Below are 16485 nucleotides of genomic sequence, written 5' to 3' on the forward strand. Positions count from 1 at the left end.
CAATAATTAAAGACAATGGATAACTAAAGGATGGAAAGAAGCAGCAGCTTCAGCTTGGAAAGAAGAAGAAAATCTCTATGAATTGGCTCCATCACCATGAAAACCAGAAGCAAACGAGCAGCTTTTCACCTCCTTGTGCCCATTTCTGGAGCCCTCAGAGCCACCTGGGGCAGCTCAGCAGGTCTTCCTGAGGCTGGCGCAGCACTGCTGGATGGGGATGCAGGGCGTGCAGCACTTCCTCACCGGGGTGCAGCAAACCACCACGGGCTTCTTCACCACGTAGGAGCAGCAGGACTGGGACCCGCAGGGGCAGCAGCAGGGCCGTGGGACACAGCACACGGACTTCTGGCACACCTTGGTGCAGCACACAGACTGGCACGGGTTACAGCAGGTCTGGCACGGGTCACAGCAGGGCTTCTGGCACGGGTCACAGCAGGTCTGGCACGGGTCACAACAGGTCTGGCACGGGTCACAGCAGGGCTTCTGGCACGGGTCACAGCAGGTCTGGCACGGGTCACAACAGGTCTGGCATGGGTCACAGCAGGGCTTCTGGCATGGGTCACAGCAGGACTGGCATGGATCACAGCAGGTCTGGCATGGCTCGCAGCAAGGCTTCTGGCATGGATCACAGCAGGTCTGGCATGGATCACAGCAAGGCTTCTGGCACGGGTCACAGCAGGTCTGGCATGGATCACAGCAGGGCTTCTGGCATGGGTCACAACAGGTCTGGCATGGGTCGCAGCAGGGCTTCTGGCATGGGTCACAGCAGACAGTCTGGCATGGATCACAGCAAGGCTTCTGGCACGGGTCACAACAGGTCTGGCATGGATCACAGCAGGGCTTCTGGCACGGGTCACAACAGGTCTGGCACGGGTCACAGCAAGGCTTCTGGCACGGGTCACAGCAGGTCTGGCACGGGTCACAGCAGGGCTTCTGGCACGGGTCACAGCAGGTCTGGCATGGGTCACAGCAAGGCTTCTGGCACGGGTCACAGCAGGTCTGGCATGGGTCACAGCAGGGCTTCTGGCATGGATCACAGCAGACAGTCTGGCACGGGTCACAGCAGGGCTTCTGGCATGGGTCACAGCAGGTCTGGCACGGGTCACAGCAGGGCTTCTGGCATGGATCACAACAGGTCTGGCACGGGTCACAGCAGGGCTTCTGGCATGGATCACAGCAGGTCTGGCACGGGTCACAGCAGGGCTTTTGGCACGGGTCACAGCAAGACTGGCACGGGTCACAGCACACAGTCTTCTGGCACGGGTCGCAGCAGCAGGATTGCTGGCATGGGGAGCAGCACACGGTCTTGCAGGGGCTGCAGCACACAGTCTTGCAGGGGCTGCAGCACACAGTCTTGCAGGGACTGCAACACACCGTCTTGCAGGGACTGCAACACACCGTCTTGCAGGGGCTGCAGCACACGGTCTTGCTCTTCACGACAGAGCAGCATCCCGTGGAACAGCATCCAGTGGAGCACATGGTGTTGGGAGAGGAGTGAAGGGTGGCCGGAGCGAGGACCTGGAACACAAAGGACTTTGAGATTCAACCCATCTTTCCACAGTGCCCAGGCCCTCATCCCACCTCACTTCCTATTTCTTTGTCTTGAGTTGGAAACCCAAGATACTCGCAGGAATCGAACCAACTGTTCCTCTGTCCCAGAGATATCTCAACTCTCCTGGGACCTGCCTGTGCTGTGCTCATCCAGGATGTTCCCTCCCTGAATTTCCACCCCGAGCAGCTCCTTTTCCTCTGTGCTCTCTCCACATTTTCCAAGAGGCAACAGATCAACAGTCTCAGAAAAATCGGGATTTCAGGGAGAACTGTAGATCATGGAGCCCCCGGTAACCATAGAACACTGAAACCATGGAACTGCAAAACCTTGGAACGGTAAACCCATGGAATCACAAACCTATGGAACCATGAACCCATGGAACCATAAAACCATGGACTCACAAAGCCATGGAACCATAAACCCATGGACTCACAAAGCCATGGAACCATAAAGCCATGGAATCACAGACCAACAGAACCAAACAACATTTTGGGTGGGAAGACAACTTTGAAGGTCCATCCAGCCCAACACCCTGCAGAGATCAGACACAAAGACCCAGCCTCAATTCATCACTTGCCCAAAGCCAAATGACAACAAATGATCCCTGGTAGGAAACACTCACCGTTCTTGCTGAGAGCTGAAGGTGTGTGAGGAGCAGAGGCACCTGGAGACCTTTTATTCAGGTCGGAGTTGTCCTGCCGGACATGAGGTACCCCCCAGCAATCCGTGATTTACGCACTAAGCCTGTACTTATTCACCCAATGGGCCTTCATGTGTTCAGTCTTTGCCTCGTGGCTTTTGACCAACCCCTCAATTTTGGGTTATTATCAATCTGTCGTGTGAATTTTTTACAATTTTTTAATGTCGAGTTAATTCTTGTGGGACGCTCGAAGGCATTGTTTCTGCTCGCTTTGCATATGGTAAGGCTGGTGCATGGAGATGATTAATTGACATAAAAATCCTAATTAAGATTGAGGTGCAGTGGATTCCAGAGGCGTGCAGAAGCTTCTGGACGTCAGTTGCTCCTTGATATGATTTAAAAAATAGAATTCCAGGAAGTTCAATTCCATGGTCCCATGCTTTGTGTCTGAATGCAGAAATGGTGGAGCCCATAGTCCTTCTCTGGGGCCACCAGAAGGGCAAACCCAGAAAGTTCTCAATGTCTCATCCCTCACCACCTCATCCCATCCGCGCATGGGAAAACACCTGGGAATAGAATCATGGAATATCCCAGGCTGGAAGGGACCCACAGGAACCATCCAGACCAACCTGTGGCCCTTCACAGCCCCAAAAACCCACCCCGGGCCCGAGGTCCTTGTCCAAACTCTCCTTGAGCTCGCTCAGGCTCAAGGCCTTGCCAATATCAGACATTTTCACTGCAAATTCTTTGTAGAAATTCGGAATTGGTTTTGGGTCAAATTGGGGCCTTCGGGTCAAATTGGAGCCTGTGTTTTTCCAAATCCTCTTTGACATATTTAAATAAAAGCAAAATGCAAAACCGCTCTGGAAGTTTTGCATCCTGTTTATGCTCGGCATAACTTGATCCGCAAAATTCCTATTCAATTCTTTTCAGATTCCAAGATGCCCTGAGTAATGGAAGAGCCACCCATGGATGTTAATTCTGGAAAAACTCCGTGCTCAGCTCCCAGTCACCCGCTGGCAGCGATTAGCGCTGATGCTAATGATCACGTTGTGATCAGCCATTAATGATGGATGTTAATATCTGTTTTGCATAAAAGCTCCGTGTGATGTCCTGAGCATGTAGAGGATCTCAAATTAAACCACGACTTTATTAAAAAATGATCTCTCTCCGGTCAGGGGAAATGTTTGGTGTCTGAGGTCACCCCCAGGGGAAGGGCTGATGCACTCCCTGCATCCCTGGAGACCCTTCACTTCTGCTGGGGTGAGGGAGAGGCGATTTAGGCTGTGCTTGCTCATCCAGTTCTGGACGTTGAGGACCCTTTGGGTCACCAGAACCTTCCATTTGACACAACTCCTCTGTTTCCCCCAGTTCTGCTCTTGATGGTTTGGCTACGTCACAATTCGAGGAGCTGGTCCTGCTTTGAGGAATTCACAGGACTGTGAAGTCACCACTTCTCCAGGCAAGGCCATCCCAAGGTCAACGTTCCTGTTCCCTCGAAGCTTAATTTCCTATTGGCTTCAGCTCTGTTAATGACCTTGCTGCCAGGTGCTGCTCATTATCTCCTAATTAGTGATTGACATTCGCATGGGCTGAGCCCCCGCGGCTCCATCAGCAACCAAGGAGGCTTGGGCAGGGGATTCCAGAGCCTCTGGAGAAACTCCATCGTTAGAAATGTGGGAAATTCTGATCTGGGAGGTGATGGAAGAGAGGTTGGCCAAAATGAGGCCGTTTTATGTTGACTTTGTACAGATTCGGTGCATGGATTCAATCCAGTGAGCCAAAAAAACCCCACCCCATTTTTGAGTTGGATGGGAACACCAGAGGTGTTTAAAGCTCTGCAAGGTGGATTCATAGATCCAACAGCAATTTTACAGAGGAAAACATTCAAATTAGGGCCATAAAAGTGTCTCAGTTATATTTTGCTTTGAGTGCAAGGACTGTGCAGGCTCTGGAAGGTGCCCAAAGGAGCAGAGCTCTGTTCGTTTGGAGATCCAGGAAAGCACTCCTGAGGCAAATTCCTCCCCATTAATCCCTGGGGGTTTCCTCACAGTTTGTCCTGGTTGTGGAGAGCAGAAATGTCCCTTCAGGCCACCCGGAGGAGAGGATTTCTCTTGCCAAATGTTTGTGGCACGTTGAGGCCTCCCCACTCTTACAGGGAACAATTTCCTCCTTACATCCCACCTAAAACTCCTCTCCATCACTCTGAAATAATTTCCCCGTGTCCTGCCCCTGCAGTTCCTGAGGAAAAGTCCCTCTCCAGCTTCCCTGGAGCCCCTGCAGATCCTGGGAAAGGCTCTGAGGTCTCCACAGGCTCAACATTCCCAACATTCCCAGCCTGGCTCCATGGAGGAAAGGCTCCTTATCAACTTTATGGTCTTCTCTGGATTTGGGGAAGGAAATAAAACGTGCTGTGGCCAGTGATGGAGGAGAAAGTTGGAAGCTGGGGCAGCACTGGGAAGTGAAAATCTCTGCTTGAAGACCAAACCACTTCTGTGGCCGTGAAACCTCAGTAACTCCATTCCCACCTGCAGGGAGGGCAGGAATGAGTAAGAAAATAGATTTTCAGGTTCCTCTGAGGCTGAGCCACCTCTCAGCAAGGGCAGGAACCCCCAGGCAGGTGAATCATTCATTGCTCTCTGTCCTGGCCTCAACTTTTCCTTTTTAACCCATTCCTCGCTAATGAGCGTTTTCTCCAGAACCTATAAATAACTAATTCCAATTGCTTTTTGACCAAGTGGTCATTTAGTGGCTATTGCAGCACTCAGCTCATTCCAGGCTGTTTCCCACACCAGGGATGGGTGGTGAGGGATGAATCACGCTGGGGAAACCTTCACTTGTTTTACATTGCAGAAACTGGTTAATTGAGGCTGCTCCATGTTCCAAACCCTGCAGGATTTGATTTTATTTTGGTTCCAAAAATAGCAGCGGCTTTGAGAGCAGAAACATGCGGGGAAAACATGAACACACAGGTCAGGTGGAAACCTGAGCCCCAAACAGGGTAAGGATTTGTTTCCCCCAGGAATTCACCCCATGTGCTCCTCCCAGCCCTGCAGGTGTTTTCCATGGATTTCATGTTTCCTTGGCATTCCTCCAGCTCCAGGGATTAAATTATTATTCCAAACCCACAAGAAAACAGAGATGATGCCAGACCAGCATGGAATCCCAGAGCAATGCCAGAGAAAAGAGATCCCAGACCACCAAATCCAACCTGTGCCTGATCCCCAACTTCACACCCAGCCCATAGCACTGAGGGCCACCTCCAGGCTTTCCTTGGACACCTCCAGGGATGGTGGCTCCAAACCTCCCTGGACAGCCCTTTCCAAGGCCTGACCACACTTTTCCAAGAGGAAATTCCTCCCGATGTCCCCCCTGATCCTCCTTTCTTCTCAGCTGAGTCCACCCAGCTCCCACAGGAGTTCTCCAGACCCTTCTCCTGCTGCCCTAGCCCGTTCCCCAGCTCCGTTCCCTTCTCTGGACACACTCCAGCCCCTCAATGTCCCTCCTGACCATCGACCCAACCAATTTAATGGAGCAGTGACTGAAAACATCCAGGACTGTTCGATCAGCTTGAAACACAATTTTTATTGTCTTGCTGGAGGATGAAGCAGCAAAGCAAGAAGGGAACCATTCCCAGCAATTGGCAGAGGAAAGATAAACAGCTCAGAGCTCCTTAAACCGAGAGGTTTCATCCTAAGACTGCATCACCTCCGGCAGTTTTAGAAGGTTTTTCTTGGAGACAAGTGACAAAGCTGCACAGCTGCGAGCACTGGGACGAGCTGGAAGGGGCAGGCGAGGAGCGAGCCGGTGCTGGATCCTGCCTCAGTACTTGGGGTAGCACGGGGGCAGCTTGCAGATGTTCTTGGTGACCTGGGGGCAGACTGGGGGGCAGTAACGCTGCATTGGGGGGCAGCAGGGCTGCACTGGGGGGCAGTAACGCTGCACTGGGGGGCAGTAACGCTGCACTGGAGGGTAGCAGGGCTGCACTGGGGGGCAGCAGGGCGTCACATAGCTGAACTTCTGCACGGGCTGCCTCTGGATGGTGTAGTGGCACGACGGCCCCGAGTGGCAGGAGGAGCGGGATTCGTGGCAGGAGGAGCGGGATCTGTGGCAGGAGGACTCATAGTCATGGCAGGACCCACGGGAGCACATCGTCCTGGAGTTCTGGCAAAGCTGTTTGGAGCAAGGAATCAAGGTGGTGAGAGGAGACTCTGGTTCTCTTCCTATATTCCTCCTCTTTCTTTTTAATAATATTTTTTCTTGATATCTCCCATGAACTGTTTCTCACCCTTTTTCACTTGTCTAACCCACACTCAACACCCCCTCAATCCTGCCGGGTCTGCTGGGAGTGCTCTGGGAATTGGGGTGTGAAATTGGGTCCCTGTGAGTCAATTGGAGCCCCAGGAGCCCATCTGCCAAGTCCCAGTTCCAGCAGAGTTTGTGTCGCCGCAGGATCCCTCCAGGGGCTGCACCTTTCCCAGGATTCCCGGGAATTCTTATTTTCCATCTGCCATTCCCCACCTCTCCCTCCCTCAGCACACGCAGGAGGCACTTCCCTAAATCCCAGCTCCCATGAGATCCATAAAAACCCCTCGTGGAGGTTTCAAGAACAGAAACTGCGAGGTTGGTCTTACCCTCTTCAGCTGCAGCGAGAAGTTTCTGGAAGCGAAGGCGAGCGACTGCGGAGGACGGGGCTGAGGGAGCTTTTATCCTCTCCCGAGGTTACGCGGGGTGTGAGGCACCTCCTCACGATGACACCTTAATTAATTCTGCGCTCAATCCCGCAGATGTTTGCACTTCCCCTGATTTTTAGGTGTTCCCTCCTTGACGCACCGGGCCCCGTCCCGCCGGTGATTCCTACGGCAGGGATTTCGGAAGGACAGCTCTCTTCCCATTTCCTGGAGACTGACACTGATGTGACGGGTGTTAATTAGGGACGAGGGACACCCGGGATTGCATCAGGCACAGAAAGGTCTCAGAAACGCTGACTCCTGGGGTTGGTCTCCCGTTGGGTGCAGGTGACAGCTCAGGGTTTTAATTCCCCTGTTGCTGAGTGCCAAGAGGAAATGGGATTACCGCCTGCAATTCCTGGAGATGGCACAACGCTGGAAAATCCAGAGGGATCTCCTTGGGCTGGCAAGAAATAAAATGTTCCTGATTCTTCATGTGTCCCTCAGCTTGGCAGGTGACTGGGATGATCCCATCAAGTAGTTCCACGTGAATCACAGGTTATTAAAGAGAAAAACATCTGACCCTGAGCACTCTATGAGGTTTGAGAATAATAAATTTTCCCCATTCCTTGGTTTCTCTTTCCGTCTGTGATCCCTCACTTATTTTTTTTCACCTGACCCCACCAAGGGATTCAGAGAAGAGGAGCTGAAGTTTGAGCAAACATTGGGTTTTGTCATTACTCATGGAAGTTTGGGCACTAAAGCTGGATTTATGGCCCTGTTTGACTCAAAGTTTGAAATGTAAAAAAACCAAACTCCTCAGCCTGGGAAAATATTGCCCATTAGAGCAATTCACTGACTGGGAAGGGAAGATCTCCCAGTCTGGGGGTGTCCCACAGCTGTTCTCCAGGGTAACGGCAGCCAATTCCTCGTGGGGAGTTTTGTGGAGCAAGGGAGGATGTCAGGAATTCCTCAGGGACATTTGGTGGCTCATGTGTGGGTCCCTCAGCAGCCGCCCAGGTGGCAAAGTGGGAGCTTGGGTGACAGTTCTCCTTTTGTCCACATTGATGTTCTCCAAAATCTTTCTACCTCCCCAAGAGCCTTCCAAAAACACCCAAAAAACGTCTCTGAACCTTTCAAATTCAGGGCCTGCTCAGGAAAACAGGATCTCAGCAGAGTTCCCATCATCCTTTGTTCACAGTTCTTTCACAGGAATTTCGACCTTCTCTTCTCAGAGGCTCAAAGGCTTTCAGATATTTGAATATTTATATCCAAGGTCTGAAATCGAGCTTGGAGTAAGTTATTGTATATTGAGAAGGAGCAGTGTGACCTATTTATTCACCTTCCATTTAATTTCCTGGAATCACTGAGGTGGGAAAATCCCTTCGAGATCATAGAGTCCAATCTTTGACCATCTCCCCCTTTCCTTTACTGACTTCCATTCATTCCCAAATGAACGTGGGAATTATTTGCCACCAACTATCGGGATACTTTGGAAATGCAAAGAAATTTGAATTAAAAACCCCTGAAAAAATTGCAAAATTCAAATAAAAAGAGAATAAAGGAATTCAAAGGCAACGAGGGTCTCATGAATCAGATTTATTGTTTCCCACACCCAGATGAGTCTGAAACAGAAGTGCAAGGCAGAGAAAGATTCCCAACAAACAATTACACCCTGAATAATTAGAAAGGACATTTCCCGAATAATTGGCAAGAATAACACCATAAATGTTAATTAGGGGAACATTTCACCCCCACCAAGATCCCACATGGTGGAGACCCAGGGATTTCAGCGGGGACGAGCCGAGCCGAGGTCGGGGTGTCCAAGGGAGGAGCCGGCGGCTCCGGCTGCCAGGGCTGGATCCTGTTCAGTACTTGGGACACGCCGGTGGAAGGTTCCAGATGTTCTTGGTGTACTGGGGGCAGTAGGGCACCTGGGGACAGCAGGGCACCTGGGGACAGTAGGGGACAGGGGGGCAGCAGGGGACAGGAGGACAGTAGCGCTGCACGGGGGGACAGCAGGGTGTCACGTAGGTGCATCTCTGCACCGGCTGCCTCTGGATGTCGCGGCAGGAGGGCTCCGGCTCGTGGCAGGAGGAGCGGGATCTGTGGCAGGAGAACCAGGATCTGTGGCAGGAGGAGCGGGACCCGCGGCAGGAGGAATCGTAGTCGTGGGAGGACTCGCGGGAGCACATCGTCCTGGAGTTCTGGCAGAGCTGGAGGGAAGAGAGAGATGGTCAGGCTGGGCCAGCCACCCCTTCCTGGGCTCTTCTTTGGGACTGGGATGGGAAATGTTTCCCTCTGTTTTGGGATGTACAGGACATGGGGACCTTCCCTTTGGAGGGCACTTCACGATGGTGCGGCTCTGAGGGGAATTTCCCTCCCAAGATGCTCCTGTTGGCTTTTCAAGGTAGAATTTCCCTCTAAAACTGCTCTGACTCGTCTGAGCTCTCTCTGCCTCCATCACCTGCCAGTCTGGGAGTGAATTCCTTGCTGGCTCCCAAGGACTCCCTGTCTTTGCAGGTCTGCTCCTGCTTTTCTGCCATCCCACCCATGAGCAAACCAAGCACTCCTTGTGTCTGTTCAGACACCCAGTCATCAAAAACAAGGAATTTCTAAGACAAAGGCAAGGTCTAAACTCAGAACTCTGTGAACTTCTGCTGCTCAAGAGTAGATAAATCAACATAATCCAACTCACCCTTGGCTGGAGCAAGAGGAAGAGTTCAGGGAGCTGATGCTGAGTGAAGGATGGACAGGGGATGCCGGACTTTTATATCTCCCAAAGGGTTGTCCTGGAATTAGGCATCTCTTGGCAATGCTGACACAAACCCTCATATTCATATTTATCTCCTGTGTCTTGTTTTTAGCATTTCCGACTCGACGCAGTCAGGAAAAAACCAACGATGACTTTTTCCTCAGCACTTTAATAAGTGAGGAATTTCCCAATCTGCTTAGAAGGGAATTCTAGAGGCAGTTGCATATTCCTGTGGCAAAAATGAACCTATCCCTGGAGTTATTAAGTGATTTGTCGTTGGGCAACTGGGATTGCATCAACTCTGGCAGGTTGACTCCTTCCCCGCGTGCTGCCCCTGGTTCTCTGTGGCAGAGTCACATTTTGATTGATAGTTTTCCCCCCTGACACAAGGGACTGTAATTAACAGCCACAGCTCTCAGGGACTTCATTAGAGGGAGGTCCTGGTGACTACCTGGGACCCAACGCCTCGACTCCGGAGGTGACTCCAGAATGACGTCCCCAATCCCAGATTTTTCCGTTCCGTTTGCCAACCGTCAGCTGTTTTTTCTGTTTGTGCCACAATATTTTCCTGCTCGTGCTCCTCCTGGATGGAGGGGGTTTCAAATCCTCAGCAGGAAGGGTTTGTGGGGGGATTTTACCTGTTTTCAGCCCCCAGTTTCTGTGGGGTCCCATTTCATTTAAGCGGTTTTGTAATTTTTATTCTTTCCTGCATTTTGCTCTTTGGTCCCAAGTTTCTCTCAGAGCAGCCCAAGGTTTTAGGACAATAAAATGGGTACAATGGGTGATTGTCCCTTTCCTGTGACTTTTATCCAGGTGAGAGACACAGGAACAATTCAGGGATCGGGGAATGAGGTGATCTTTAGGGTCCCTCCCAACCCAAACTGTTTTAGGATTCTATGAATATTTTTATTTATTTGTCAGGCCATGGTTCAGAAACCCAACAGCTTTTAGGAAAATCTTTTAGAGCTTAGGAAAATCTGAAGTCTTCTGGAAGCTGCTGTGATGGAGAAATGTTTCATCTGGGTGGATAAAACTCTTTTCTGGGGGAGGCCCTTGAGTCAATTCTCCGTCAGGCAGGAGGAATCCATGGAATCAGGGAATCACAGAATGACTTGGGTTGGAAGGGACATTAAAGATAATCTCACTCAACTCCCAGGGTCATTAATTCAAGCTGAGTCTGGCTGCTGAGCTCTTGGGGAAGCTGATGCAGCCACAGAGCCTGTTCTGGAACCGGTGTCTCAGCTGGACTGGGAGATAAGGAAAGCCTGAGGTTGTCAAAAGTCCAGAGAGATTTCACACTTATTTTAAGCGCCTGCAATTGTCGCTGAAAACAGTAATTTGGAGCTCAGTGAAAGAAGGAGGGCTAGGAGAAGCCACGAGGTGCTTATTTGCATTTATTAGACACCTCAAAATGTTTGTGACTCTGAGTCAGAGGGACAAACGAAGTGTGAGGAGCTGCTGAGGAGGGGACCAGTTCCCTCCAGTGGAATCCTGGAACGGGCTGGATGGGGAGGGACCTTAAAGATCTCCAGTGCCACCCCTGCCATGGCAGGAACACCTCCCACTGTCCCAGGGTGCTCCAAACCCCTCCAGCCTGGCCTTGGACACTTCCAGACATCCTTGGAATTGCCTGTGCCAGGGGCCCATAAGCCTCCTGGGAGCAGTTCCTTCTGGATATAAATGCATAAATACATATTCTGTCTATCAATATGTGAATAAATAGGGTGCAGATGGGCTCCCTGAGTGTTAAGCTGCTCCAGAAATGCCTCTGGAATTTCTGGCTTTTATTATTTCAAAATTTTAGGGACATTTTGTGATCATCTTGAGGAGAAAAGAGCGAGAAGTGGCGATTAAAAAGTCAGAGGTAACAATTATTCTGAAGAAAAAAGACCAAAGAATAAAGAGACCATGAACTTCTTTTACTTTTGGAAATCAAATTTTATTATTTTAGAGGCTGTCAAATGGGTGAAAAGCAGCAGGAATCATTCCCAGCTTCATGGAAAGCAACCTGAGCGGGGTCCTGCGTGCTGAGCAAATTAAACCGAATAGGAGCAAAACCAAATCTAACCACGGCCGAGGAACTCGTGGATCAAATTAAAAATGGGAATAAAGAACCATCGACTGAAGCTTTAGGCATGGAGAGCATCCAAGGCAGGAGCGATCCAGTGCATCCCAGACCCTGCCCTCAGTACTTGGGGTAGCACTGGGGCAGCTTGCAGATGTTCTTGGTGACCTGGGGGCAGACTGGGGGGCAGTAACGCTGCACTGGGGGGCAGCAGGGCTGCACTGGGGGGCAGTAACGCTGCACTGGAGGGTAGCAGGGCTGCACCTGGGGGCAGCAGGGCGTCACGTAGCTGAACTTCTGCACGGGCTGCCTCTGGATGGAGTAGTGGCACGAGAGGCCCGAGTCGTGGCAGGAGGAGCGGGATTCATGGCACGAGGTCTCGTGGCTGTGGCAGGTGCGGCGGGAACACATCGTCCTGGAGAGGTGGCAGAGCTGGAGGGAAGAGAGGAATGGTCACAGCCGCACGAGCTTATAGATATTTGTTCTGGGATTCCCCATTCTCTTCCTGATTTCCAGTTCTTCAGGGGTGAGAAAGCGGGGTCAGTGTTGTTGGGAGATGCTTTAATCCCTCACTAAACCCAGCAACTCTTACGGATGGGACTTGATTTCCAGAGAAAAGTTGGTCCAAACATCAATTTCCCAAGAGCAGCTCCAGACCCTCTGGTTCCTCCTGTTTGGAAGTCCCTTTTCCACAAAACCCTCTGTCTGTATTTTCTACCCTTTCTGTTATTTTGGTTTGGCTTGAGTCTCTGCTCAAGGCCTTTATTGTCATTTGTTTCAATAATTTGCTCTTGTGGGTAACAAGAACTTGGTCTCCAGCACGACCAAGATGCGGAGGTGAGGAGGGAGCGTCCAATACTCCAATTCTACCCAAACTGGTGGGAAAACATTCCTAAAGAAACGCCAGGGGAAGAGAAAAATTGGACTCACCCTTCCAGCAGTGGGGATGGAGCTGTTTTGGAGCAGATCAGCGAGTGAAGGAAACTGGGATGGGAAACCTTTTATACTTTTCCACAGGGTTATCTGGGCCATGAGGCATCCCTAATTACAGATCCCAGCCCATTTCTATCCACTGCGTTCAGCTTCCCGTATTTTCCCTTTGATGCTCTCTGCTTTTAGCATTGTAATTATTAATAGCTCATTAATTCCTTCACCTCCCTATGAACGAGATTGGAAGGAATTTCACGTGAAGTGACCAATGGATCTGCTCATGGACAACGTGGATCAGGCAGAAGAGGTGTTTGTAATCCCAGATTCCTCAGGGTCACGTGGACCAGGAGCTCCATGTGACCGACCTCCATGTGAAAGAATAATTATTGATGTTAATCCCTGCGGATTAGGTTTAGGGCAGGAATTCTGCAGGGGAATTGCACAATGGGGCCGGATATCTCAATCAGAGGTTTGCATTAGCTCAAATCTATCCTTCACTGGTCATTCCAATCTGCCTGCCTGGTTTGGTCCAGCAAGGATTTCTCCTCCAGGTGCCCACCAAAACCATAGGTCCTGCCACCAAACCTGCCCCAGCGTGGGTTCCTGTCCATGGGGTCACAGATTCTGCCACCAAACCTGCCCCAGAGTGGGTTCCTGTCCATAGTCCACAGGTTCTTCACCAAACCTGCCCCAGAGTGGGTTCCTGTCCATGGGGTCACAGATTCTGCCACCAAACCTGCCCCAGAGTGGGTTCCTGTCCATAGCCAACAGGTTCTTCACCAAACCTGCCCCAGAGTGGGTTCCTGTCCATGGGGTCACAGATTCTGCCACCAAACCTGCCCCAGAGTGGGTTCCTGTCCATAGCCCACAGGTTCTGCCACCTCTGTGGATCCCCATCCACCAAAACCTGGCCAAGCAAACCCAGCCTGAGGCTTCAGGTGCTGTTTCAGTCTGGTTTTGCACCCTGATGTGGTGTTGGGGGCAGTGGTGTCAAATGCCAGGACAGGATGGTTTGGGGTGAACAGAATCCCAGATTTCCGGAATCACTGATGTTGGAAAAGATCTCCAAGACCGCTGAGCCCAACCTTTGACCACCCCCCAACTTGTCAAGCAGACCAGAGCACTGAGTGCCACGTCCAGGTGTTCTTTGGACACCTCCAGGATGGCCCAAGCTCTGCTCACCCTCCCAGAGGTGTTTTGGTTATTTTCCCTTCTGATTTTACTCAGAACTTTTTATTTTAGCCAGGACAGAGTGCTGCTGTTGCTGTCCTGCTTCCAGCACTTCTGGAATGATCTCCGGGATGATGAGACAGGGATGGAGACACAAACACAACAGTGTGATGTAGGAGACACTTCAGAACGTGGATTTTCCCGTGAATCACGGGTGAACTTTGGTCTCCCATGCCTGGGTACAAGTCATGCCCATCCAACCCATCAATTACATCTTCTTGTCCCATAAAAGGCAGGAATGTGTCAACACTGGGATGGCACCGGGGATTAGGTGTGAGGCACGAGGGATTTGGGGTGATGCTCTGCTGACTCACCGGGATCCCTCAGACTGGAGCACTCATGGCTGAGCTGCCTTACCCTGGTGCACAGAACGAACCCGTAACACTTCCCAGCAAGGTTTGGGTCGGGCCTTAGCCAGGCAGCACCTCAGGGACTTTGGCCACGTGTGGGAGGAGATTTGCAGTCACCTGAGAGAGGTGAGGAGGGAAAATTAAAAAAAAAAAGGTGTCAGGTGTAAATATCAGGAACTGGGGCAGGAAACAGAAATGCCTGAGGTCATGAGAGGGCAAAGCCCCCATTCTCCAGGAGTGGCTCACTGTGGAAGCTTCCAGCTCCAGGAGGTGTGGGATGAGCTCCAGGAGGTGTGGGATGAGCTCCAGGAAGTGTGGGATGAGCTCCAGGAGTGAGATGAGCTCCAGGAAGTGTGGGATGAGCTCCAGGAGTTGTGGGATGAGCTCCATCCAGGTGTGGGATGAGCACCAGGTATGGGATGAGATCTATGAAGTGCGGGATGAGCTCCAGGAGTTTTGGGATGAGCTCCAGGAGCTGTGGGATGTGCTCCAGGAGCTTTGGGATGAGCGGCTGGAGCCAAGCAGCAGCGCTGCCACTCCCTGTGGTTGACTGAGGGGGTTTCACCAAGGGTCTGGGACATTTGTGGACAAGTACCCGCAGATCCGTGTTTGCACGGCTGACTTGGCTCTGCCTGGACCCACCTGAGCTCGCTGTAATCAGCGCAAGGGGGAGAGGCTTTCCCTGGGATATTTCTCTGCAGGGGTGAAGCACCTTCGCTGCTGTGGCCTTTGTGGGGGGAGAAGGTGGGGACAGTTTCCTGCTGGATTCCTGCAGCCTGTCCTGCTTCACTCAGCAGATGTGTGTGGAGATCACACAACTCCAGCTCGGGAGACGTTCCCTGTCTCCGCCCCTCAGGCCCTTCCCAAGTCTTTCCTTCCATGAAGTGACACAGCCTGGATGGCTCCGGCTCAGCCAGGAGCGTAGGTGAAGCCTTGGATTGCTTCGAAAGGATTCACCTTGGAGATTTTATCTGCCCTTCCCACAAAGGCAGACTCAAACCCAGCCTGGAGCCGCTCGTCTGGCGGGGTTGGCACCGGGGGAGTGAGGGGTGCAGGGGACAGGGACTGGCACCCCTCGATGTCCCCACACCAGGCTGGAGCCGCACGTTCCCGACCCTGACGTTCATTCCCCGCTCCTGCAATCACCGACCTCACACCTGGCACTGAGGCTCCTCGTTATTTTAATTAAGAGTAGTAATAAAACAAGTGCTAATAGTACCTCTCTTGTTCCTTTCAAAAGTTCAGCACGAACCCTTGGTTAATTAAATGTCTCGTGCATTACACACAGCGCTGCTGTCATCCCACAGAAATCGGCCTGGTGGGGTCTGGAGCAGCGAAAAATCCAACTGCAGACCTAAAATTTGTTTTTTCCCCTTTCACATCTACAAGGTGGGGATCAGAACTTCAATGGCTTAAGTCAGTTAAAACCTCAGGAGGAACTGGGAATGTTTTTTCTCACTCAAAGAGGGACATTGAGGGGCTGGAGTGTGTCCAGAGAAGGGAACCGAGCTGGGAAAGGGGATGGGGCAGCAGGAGAAGCATCTGGAGAACTCCTGCAGGAGCTGGATGGGGTCAGCTGGGAGGAAAGGAAGCTCAGGGAGGACATCAGGAGGAATTTCCTCCTGGAAAAGGGTGGTCAGGCTTTGGCAGGGGCTGTCCAGGGAGGTTGGGAGCCACCATCCCTGGAGGGGCCCAGGGAAGGCCTGGAGGTGGCCCTCAGTGCTCTGGGCTGGGTGAGAAGGTGGGGACCAGGCACAGGTTGGACTCAAAGGTCTTGGAGAGCTTTTCCAACCTCAGTTCCTCTGGGATTCTGGAATTTCCTGCAGGGAACGCAGACTCATGATGGGGTTTTCAAAGCAGGGAGAGCTCCCTCGCGCAAAAGACCAATCTAACCCCAAATTCTCCATTCAGAGGGGTCAGAAGGGACACCGAGCACGACGTGGTCCTTCCTCTGCTCGTGTCTTCCTCTTTATGGAGATTGGGGATTTCCAGACTGGAGCCTGCCAGGAACACACTGCAAACCCTTCACAACGGGCCCGTGAAGGTCTGAGGCTCCGAGCCAAGGGCTGCAATTGCAGAGAGGCTGATCCGCACCTTCAGCCCCAGACAGCTTTTGAAAGCAGCCTGGCAGGTGCCCAAGGTGTGGGGATTGCAGGGCTGAGCCATCCCAGCCACTGGAATGCCATGGGAAGGGGAGGGAGCTGTGGAAAGCAGCTCCCCTCAGCCCAGACGGGCTTGGGAACGATGCCAAAGATAAGGAAAAGCAGTGGAAAAACACCAGGACGCCAGCACG

General features: G+C 51.8%; 1 protein-coding gene across 1 annotated transcript; it reads right to left on the reverse strand.

Moving 5' to 3' along the window:
• LOC115498518 (uncharacterized) lies at positions 1–2923 on the reverse strand. Its single transcript, XM_072918365.1, has 4 exons — positions 2852–2923; positions 1375–1518; positions 772–1305; positions 1–438 (listed from the first exon to the last, which is right to left on the reverse strand). The coding sequence occupies exons 1-4, from the start codon at positions 2921–2923 to the stop codon at positions 175–177; spliced, it is 1014 nt and encodes a 337-aa protein (XP_072774466.1). The 3' UTR covers positions 1–174.
• Positions 2924–16485: the final 13562 nt, after the last annotated feature.

This window comes from Taeniopygia guttata, chromosome 25, assembly GCF_048771995.1.
Source record: "Taeniopygia guttata chromosome 25, bTaeGut7.mat, whole genome shotgun sequence".
NCBI classification, from domain to species: domain Eukaryota; kingdom Metazoa; phylum Chordata; class Aves; order Passeriformes; family Estrildidae; genus Taeniopygia; species Taeniopygia guttata.